The sequence below is a fragment of the Chrysoperla carnea genome, chromosome 1 (assembly GCF_905475395.1).
Source record: "Chrysoperla carnea chromosome 1, inChrCarn1.1, whole genome shotgun sequence".
In the NCBI taxonomy this organism is placed as follows: Eukaryota; Metazoa; Arthropoda; class Insecta; order Neuroptera; family Chrysopidae; genus Chrysoperla; species Chrysoperla carnea.
In genome coordinates this window covers 77,018,783-77,028,318 of record NC_058337.1, presented here as the reverse complement: position 1 = coordinate 77,028,318, position 9,536 = coordinate 77,018,783, and the positions used below count along the sequence as shown (strand labels likewise).

The window sequence follows — 9,536 nt, the reverse complement described above, 5'->3', positions numbered from 1 at the left end:
TTTTTGAAATTTCAACTCCTAGCCTCGTAGCTAGTCTTTCGTCCAGACCAAATATATATGGACTGGATATCGTGCTTTTTCCGTATATTTACAATGCATAATTTTTTTCCAACAACTCTACTGCTAATACCTTTGAAAATGTACTGAGTTTGGCAACAGGTTAAAAATAAACCGGAAATATTTAAAATAATTTGAACTAATTTATATACTTTTTTAAATGCAAGCCCTGCAGACCGGATCACTTGAAAATCTTTACATAAAAATTAAAGATTCATACTAAATTAAAATATTATTAACTTCCCAGTATAGGAAGTTATTGTAATGCATCCGATTTTCGAAATCGAAATTTACACCATATCTTTACGTTTCATGGTTAGGACAAGGCTTTAACACCAAGTATGTGTGTACGTACGAACGTACGTCCGTAGACATTTTTCTTGTCGAGGTATCGATCGAAGCATATTAACAAAAATATGATCCGAAAAAAATTTCATAACATTCGCTCGAGTCGGGCGAGTCTTAAAAACGAACAAAAAATGATATCGACTTCGTTGAGGTGTCGATTAAGGATTATTAACGGCAATATGATCCGAAAACAAATTTGTAACAAATATTTGAAACATTTTCTCATGCGCTCAACCGTTTTTGCGAAAGAAGGCGATGAACGCTATAACTGAAGCCGACTCATTGACTGATGTATACAAATTCTAAGGGACTAGCTAGAAAGATGCGGTTTTCGGCATTCGAAGCGGAATTGCTTGAAAAATCGGAAAACTTAAATTTTTTCATTCAGCTTATTATCTCTTACTCCGAGGTTGTCCTTATTTTTATGCTAAAGTGTTAAAGTGGCTGTATCTTCAAGTTTGGCGAATTTTTGATAATCATAAACAAATATAGGGTATAGACTATAGACCACCGTAAGATATGCCATTTATTCAGTATGCTGCGAAGCTGTTCCTTTTTAGCTAGCTGTACTGGTTACTGGTTAAAACGGAATGCAGTTCAGTGTACTGTCTTCCCGTTTTTTTACACCATTGTCAAACGAAAATTATGTTCATTTAAAAGTTCTCTGTTCAACGAAATAAATTATTGTTTGCATATTGTTATAAATAAATATTTGATGAATTGAATATTTATAATTAAGGTTAAAATTTTCTTGGGTGTTTTTGACAAGTGAAGATATATTTTTGATCAATGATCACAACTCGAAAAACTAGTTTTGACAATGTAAGAGTCAAAGTTAAAAAATAAGATCCTACAGAAACTTGGCCAAATATTCGTCTAAGAAGCAAAGTTACGAGAAACATTTATTCTAATTTTAAAGATATATACAAAAATAATTTTACATATAGATATAAATGAAAATAAATTGCGTCCTTCATTTTCATTCGTTAATTATCGTTTTGTCAGATGTAAGCTCCGAACGCATATTTTATTCCATATTAATTGATGGCTCCTGATTATGATGTATTGATTTTCTGCAGCTCCATTCGAATTCACCGAACATGTTTTCCCATAAGATTTGTGCAACATATTTTCTAAATGTTCTTTTTTATTATAAAAGCTAATTTTACAATTCATAACATAAATGAAAGTAGATACTCATAGCAGAAATGAAGGTATAATAAATACAAATAACCTAATTTGAAGGGCCGATTACATTTCAATTTATATTAATCTCATTATTAACAGATTCTTTGATTATAGATAAATTCTGTCCGAAAAGTACTCATAACACTTAACATCACAAAATTATAACAAAATTTTTAAACTGTATTTGAATTTTAGCTTAATGTAGGTTTTTTTGTCTCTTTTGAATCGGGTTTTTTCTAAATCTCCACCAAAATCCAAATTTGAAGAGGCAGTGACCTCAGTTTAAAAGAATTTTTATGCAAACCAAAGATCTTTCTGCGATCAAAGTTTTTAATACCAAAATTAAAATGCTCCACATTTCAAAAATAATGTTTGAAAGTTTAACATTTTATTGTAATGAGTATAGTTTTTTACTATCAATTTGGAAATAGACAATGTATGGTTTTTAAGATCATAAATAATCCGTAATGCTCAAAGTGTTAAAAGTTAATGTGTAAGAACTTTTGAGACAGACTCTAGATATGAATTGTATATGTATTATATGTTCATGAGAAATTTTGTCATATAGATATTTTGCTGTTAGTTTTTTTATTCTGATGAAAATAACTGTTGATAATGAAAGAAACCCAGAAAGAAAAATTATAAAAACATTTATCATCTTAACTATTTTTAACGCTCTGGTAATCTGGTATGGTAAATAGTCAAATATGGAGTTGCTTTTTAACTTCAAACTTTGGCCTCCAAAAAGTCTAGATCTTTTTGTGTACAACATAGTTCTTGCTGTATTAAATTATCTATTGATTCTAATAATTTTGAATCATGGTTATTCTTCACTTCTATACTTTCTGTTTCTATTGTGCCAAAATGCTCTCTAATATGCTTTTTAAGTTTTTTACTCGATGTAAATAATTTATTACATTTATTACAGCTTACACCGTTGTGAAAACGTAAATGTTCTTCCATATTCCGTTTATATTTGAATCTTTTTGAACAGATTTTACATTTGAATTTCGTTATTTCCGATTCATTATTCGAATGATATTTTAATTTATGTTGAACTAATGGTGTACGTTGAGTATACGTTCGACTACAACCTTCAACGTCACATTTATAACGCCTTTCACCGGTATGTGTAACCATATGTACCTTTAATATATATATGTCATGAAATGATTTTGGACATAACGTACATTTAATTGGGCGTGTGTTCTGATGCATGTTTTTTATATGTCGATCCAAACCTGCTTTGCAATAAAAAGTTTTATGACAAATGTCACACTCAGGCTTTCCTTCAATTTCTTCACGCTTATGATGTGCTAAATGCGAACGTAACGTTATGTTATGGCGAAATTGTTTTCCACAAATATCACATTTAAGATCTAATGAATTAATATGTGTCTTTAGATGAATTCGAATTTTCTTTGTCAGTTTTCCACATATATCACAAACTAAATACCGTTCATTCTTAATTGTTTTCCTTTCAATCGGGTCTGGTAAAATTGTTAAGTCTATAATTTCTTCCGATTGGTACTGTGTGTTAATATTGTCTTCGGTTATAGGTTCTAAATTTTCCTCATTATCTATATACCAAATACCTGCAGGTTGCGTTTTAGATATTATATATTCGTTAAAACTTTCTATAGTATTTGGGCCATTATAGTGTTTTAATAAATTTGCGGAACTAATGCATTTTTCTTTAAAGTTTTTAACTCCTTGTAAAGTTTCAAAACATTCGTTGCATATATATGGTGGTAGCCCATCATCAGAACTCACCTTAAAAAGTCATAATCACCTTATTCAACATTACGTGAAGTACAAAATTAAGAAATATTACAATATACAAATATTACAATCTACAAGGTATTAGTTCAAAAAGTTGTGAAATATTTGTAAAATTAAAAAAGTGGGGAATTTATCAGACCCACTCGACCCATCCTAGGACTGCCCTGATCATTAAATGTCAACATCTGTGCATCTAAACTGTTTGGATTACTCACGATTACTTACCTGTAAGAAGGTGTATTCCATTAATTCTAAATATGGTGGTTTATTGTTAGACGATGATTTGAATAAATCAATTAAATAATTATTTGAGCTTAAACATATTCGACAAATCTGTAAAAAATTTGGGATGACAACATCCGTTTCTTTAACAAAAACTGGAATAATTTGATTATTAAATAAAGTTGGAATCGCATTGGGTTTCAATTTTTTCCAACCGGCGGATTCATTTTCCACCCACTGTGAGTTATCGAAATGTACCTAACAACAAATAAGAAAATCAACAAAAATTTATACTACGAACTAAATTCAAACATGGCAATTAAAAAAAACCTACTTCACAAACACAACTAATCTTTGACGGCGTCCAATTCTCCCGACCTATGTTGATAAGCCATTGTTTCTTTCTGTTTTCATCCGTAGGTAATAAGAAGAGACGAAATCCGTCTTCAAAACGATTTGAACAATTAACTGCTGCACACAAGGGCATAATAAGTTCACCTTTAAGAGTTTGAGGTTAAAAACAATCTGTCAGACTCTAAAAACAAGCATGTAATATATTGAGGAAAAAGCAGGCTGTGTAAAATTGACATTTGTAAGACACTTCAAAATATTATTAAAAGAAATAACTAAAGTAAATAATTTAATAAAATTTAAAAAAAATCTGAAAAGAAAGAAACAAGTCCAGTAGTTGACATAGCGACTTTAACAGCATAGAATAATATAATGCTTTAACAGTCGAAGTCCATTATTGGGATGATTTGAGCCGGTCTAGATTTTAGTGGGCTCCGACTGTATTATTATACCATGCATATATGAAATATACATAGTATATTAAGTTTAGTCCCAAGTTTGTAACGCTTAAAAATAATGATGCTAGGAAAAAAATTTTGTCATAGGTGTTCATAAAATCACCTAATTAGTCCATTTCCGGTTGTCCGTCCGTCCGTCTGTGGACACGATAACTTAAAAACGAAAAAAGATATCGAGCTGAAATTTTTACAGCGTACTCAGGACGTAAAAAGTGAGGTCAAGTTCATAAATGAGCATCATAGGTCAATTGGGTCTTGGGTCCGTAGGACCCATCTTGTAAACCGTTAGAGATAGAACAAAAGTTTAAATGTAAAAAATGTTCCTTATCAAAAATTAAATCACTGTTTACCCGTGAGGGCGCCAATTAGGCGGAAATTTTATAATATGTACTATACTTGATTATCAGTTATGTATGTATCACATGTTTGCATGTGTAATGTGATAAAGAAACTATGACTATGCATGGTATTTCAACAATTAACTAAGTCAATTGTTTGTTTTCACTTGTTTATTTTATTTCATAGTTTTTAGCGTCCCGGCACTAAAAAATCTTATTATACTATTAGTTCAATCATCGTAGTAAGTTCACCTCCGATTTTGAGTTACTCAGCCAGGAGAACGATCGCTATAGAAAATATTGTCCCCGAAATATGGATAAAATAAGTGAGGCGCTGCGACCGCTAAGTAGTATCAATAAAAGCGGGCTGTTGTGCGCTAATTTGAAATGATATATCAATTTGTACATTATGCAACTAACTTCATCTACTTGTACTCATAAACAGCTAACTTCGCAGATACTACTTCTTGATGACAGCGCGGCTGGTGGCTGAAAAATGAACTATAAATTCTACAAATTTTCAGGGACAGGAGCGCTAATGCTTTAATACATAGCGATCGTTCTCCTCTTATAACCTTCATGTACTCAGCTATAAACTTGTATTTTGACATCCTAAAAGTGTCGCAAAACATACACGTGGTATGGTGTACGCGGTATGTTGGTATCATGGAGGTTATAAAGATCTCTGTAACCTCCATGTTATGCTTCCTTCACGCATGGAGTGGTATAGGTATTATATTATCTCTATGTAAGAAAACAGTTTCAGCAAGAGCATATATATATAAGGGCGTGAAACTATCAGACTCTCAGCAAATGGCAGATAAACGAGCATGCGATATTTAATCGTAGATCTCCAAAACTACATAACTCAGGGTGCTTATTATAAATACAAAGTAAAAACTGTAGGTACAGATAGTCAAAATAATTAAAGAAATTTCTACCCTTTCATGTTCCTATGATTTTCGGCCCAGAACCCCTCAGTTGTTTAATCCGGTCCTGATATGTGGTGTTTATATTAAATTATTTCATTTTATCTTTTCTAATAATAATAGAAAATATAAGTATCATAATATACTATCATACAATACACACATACAAATAGTTAATATATAAGAGACAATATTTTAACAATCAATACAAATTAAACTAATTACATGTACGGAATAGAGAGAGAAAGCTACGTTAAGTGATTGAAAACAATTGAAATTATTTTCAATCGATTGAAAACAAAAGGCAGCTTGAGACGACGAAAGATTTGAACTTGCCCCGCGATAAGCGCCTTTTTTCGCGCTACTCTCTCCACTCGAGTTTCACGTCCTTATATATATGTTCTTGAGTTTCTGTTTCTAAAAAATAGTAAGTTTTTCTGTTTCGCTTTATAATATCTCTATCCTTATCTTTTTGTTCAACTTTTTATGGCTGTGTATATTTCATATCATTTCAATTCAATTTTGATTCAAGCTAACGTTCCAACGTAATAATTGTTTTTGTAAACGAATTATAATTTAAATTTTAAAAATGCCTAAAAATAAGAAAGCGGATACATCAGACAGTGATTCAGGCCCAGATGATGTAAGTAATATTGACGAGTAAAAAATTATTTAATGTTAAACGTCATTTTTCCTTCCACTTTTAGAGGTTACCGGCAAAAAAATCAAAACCCGCGGGAAAATCATCAGCAAAAGAAAGTAATTCTGAAGAAGATTTATCATGGCCAATTGATAAAAGACGTTTTGTTAAATTACGTGAATTTAATAGAAAATGGATGGTTGACATTCGTGAATACTATGACGCTGATGGCGATTTAAAACCTGGTAAAAAAGGTATCGCATTATCGATACCTCAATGGCAGAAATTGAAAGAAATTGTGGATGAAGTGGACGAAGCTATTAAGAAAAATGTATAATATTTTCTAGGTTTAAACGTTTTTATTCTTATAATTTTTAATTTTATCCTAATAATTTTTAATTTGGGTATACCTTAATTTGTAATACCTATGTGTTTGAAAGGTTTTTCTTTGTGATTTAAAAAATGTTAATAATATTATTCCCAGTTGTTAATTATTAAGCGTCAAGCCCAGTGTAATTTTATCGTAATGTAACTATTATTGATTATTGAATCACATTTTTGGAATTATAATTTATAATTAAATATTATATTCTTAATAAATAAAATAAAATTTACCCAGTCTTTTTTATTCAGTTACCTTTAGGGTTCGAAATAACATAGCATACTCTTAAAAGTATTCGTACAAAATCACATGTTTATCGTATGGGTAGGTACTCAACTTGCTTCAGCTTGATTTAGTTGGGTTAATTTAATCTGGGTCTATGGTGTTTATTTAAATACAACTAACTCTACTAGCTTGATTCGTGTACTTTAGTAGAACCTTATATTAAAATTTTTGGCAGGACGTGTTTCTCATAGCAAGTATTAAGGATGTTTTGAGATTTCTTTTTCCTCAGCTGCTGTTTAATAGGTAAGTCAATAATTTGTCAAATACTCAAGAAATTTAAAAAGAAGGAAATTTGTTTCGTTTTTAGCGCCTACTTGCCACGTGGTGCAGGGTTATTACTCAAATCGCCCTAAGGCCACTACTGGAAAGCATTCTTTTAAATAAACTAATGTAAAGATATGCACCATGATTTTTCACGTCATTTTTGTACCGCCCGTGAAAAATGTCGCCTCATTACATAGATACTACCTTGACTAAAGAACCGGAGCATAATATCTTAATAAATAAAATAATACGTCATTTCGTTGACTAACGAATGGCATTTGCATTTTGTGAAAATATGCATTTAGGATTATTGACGCAAATTTTAATTGAAGGGTGGACAAATAAAAATTAGTGTGAACAAATTGTTCTCAAACGAATAGCATCTGTAATTTATGAAAATTTGTATCTAGAGGTACTGATGTCATAAGATTTTTGGGTTTACAAATGCTATTTTCACGGAGCTTAGTTTGTAATATCTGCAACTGGCTACGATTTCAGAACATGCCAGACTCTTCTGTCTTTATGAATTTGATGCATTTTAAGGTGGGTTCGATTATTAATCGTGCCCGATCAAAACTTCGACTTTCCCACCGGCCAAAATAGGCTGAATTTCTGGCGGAAAGCAGGTATCTAGAAAGCACCGAAATTGAACGAACTGTTGCCAATGTGCAAGAGCATGATTGAAGAGGCGATGCATGTGGGCGGAGCCACACTGAATTGCACTAACTGGCCGACCAGTAAATAATCAAATAAAAACAAAACATTAGTTTTTTTTCTGAATTTCTTAACGATTATTAAGCCCAGACGACAGCCGACTTCGATAAAAAATCGAGTAAAAACTGAATATAGGCTTTCGCTCCAAATTAATATGCGTTTTATAACCGTACCTATGTTGTTTTTTTTTTACCAAAATATGAAAGTTTTCTGATATATATTTACAATATAAAATTTTTCTGGCCAGAATCGGCAAAACTTTTAAGTAGGGATCGCTCGGCGGGTGGAAATTTTTTAATTAAATTTTACTCATAAAATTCTATACATTCCCTAAATCCCAAAGTTTTTAGTTTTTTGAGAGGATTTTATGAGAAACATTTTTTACATTTAAACTTTTGTTCTATTTCTAACGGTTTACAAGACACCAATTGACCTATGTTGCTAATTTACGAACTCGACCTCACCTTTTATGCCTTCAGCACGCTATAAAAGCTCTTAAGGTGATTTCAAGAACACCTATACCAAAATTTTGTTCATTGTATCAATATTTTTAAGCGTTACAAACTTGGGACTAAACTTAGTATACCTTGATATATTTTACATATATACTACACATTAGAACAAAACATAGATAATAAAATTGCATTAATACTATGATTAAAATTAAGCTTGCATATCTACATGTTTGTCTACAACAAAGGTGGCGAACCTTATTGTATCAGCGTGCCATTTTTCTAAAAAAAAAAAATGTTTAATGAGACCATGGCGTGCCACAAATAATTTGGCTTTGCTATCTTTGTTATTATTGGGAAAATAATAATACTGCTCAACTCAAAATTTTTAGACCCTTATGATGTTTGCAGCCGAGTAACTTGCCGCGCTCCTTAAACAATTTTTGCCAAAATTTTTAGCTATAGACGTCGGCTGTTTTTCTGACATCTTCATTTCACTTGCAATTCCTTTTGCTCTACAACGTTTTTTTGATTAACGAATTGTTTCAAAATGTTGTTTTATGATGATTTTCTTTATACCACTGTTTCAGAACATAAAATACACACCGCTTTGTTGCCTTTACTAATCATGTCATATTTCTCAGTCCACCAAGTTTTAAATTCCCTGCTATACTTATATTGTCTTGCACTTTTTGTTTTATTGGCTGAATTAGCCATATTAAGGTTGTTGAGCCGATATAGAAAAAAAAACTACGCAACACAAAAAAACACCATGATCTTAAAATTTGGAGAAATTGTTCTTAAACAAAAAAAACAAACTGTTTATTATGGATCATTAGACTCTAATGCAATACAATAAATTTGAATAATAAACAAGTTTGCGTTCGTAGGATCACTCGGGTTCGTTCGTAATAGACCTTTTCATCATGTCACATGCGCAAGTGCAGAGTTTATTTTTTCGTACTGACAGCAATAAGTAGGACTAAGATAGAAGATATTTGTTATGCATTTTATCACATTGGTTATAAATCATTTAGTGCGAAACAAATGTGAGTCGTGATTTTAAAATGAAAAGCCCTATACAATACACATACTTCACTGAAGCATCAGCCAGCCAGTTCATTAA

At 31.3% G+C, this 9,536-nt stretch overlaps 2 protein-coding genes across 2 annotated transcripts; one reads left to right on the top strand and one right to left on the bottom strand.

Moving 5' to 3' along the window:
• Positions 1-1,377: 1,377 nt before the first annotated feature.
• On the bottom strand, positions 1,378-4,192 carry LOC123291121 (zinc finger protein 569-like). The gene is made up of 3 exons (XM_044871585.1): positions 3,932-4,192; positions 3,601-3,855; positions 1,378-3,366 (listed from the first exon to the last, which is right to left on the bottom strand). The coding sequence occupies exons 1-3, from the start codon at positions 4,082-4,084 to the stop codon at positions 2,320-2,322; spliced, it is 1,455 nt and encodes a 484-aa protein (XP_044727520.1). The 5' UTR covers positions 4,085-4,192; the 3' UTR covers positions 1,378-2,319.
• A 1,947-nt stretch (positions 4,193-6,139) lies between these two features.
• Positions 6,140-6,862, top strand: LOC123291122 (RNA polymerase II transcriptional coactivator). The gene is made up of 2 exons (XM_044871586.1): positions 6,140-6,316; positions 6,381-6,862. Exons 1-2 carry the CDS (start codon positions 6,263-6,265, stop codon positions 6,648-6,650), a joined length of 324 nt encoding a protein of 107 aa, XP_044727521.1. The 5' UTR covers positions 6,140-6,262; the 3' UTR covers positions 6,651-6,862.
• The last annotated feature ends 2,674 nt before the right edge of the window (positions 6,863-9,536 follow it).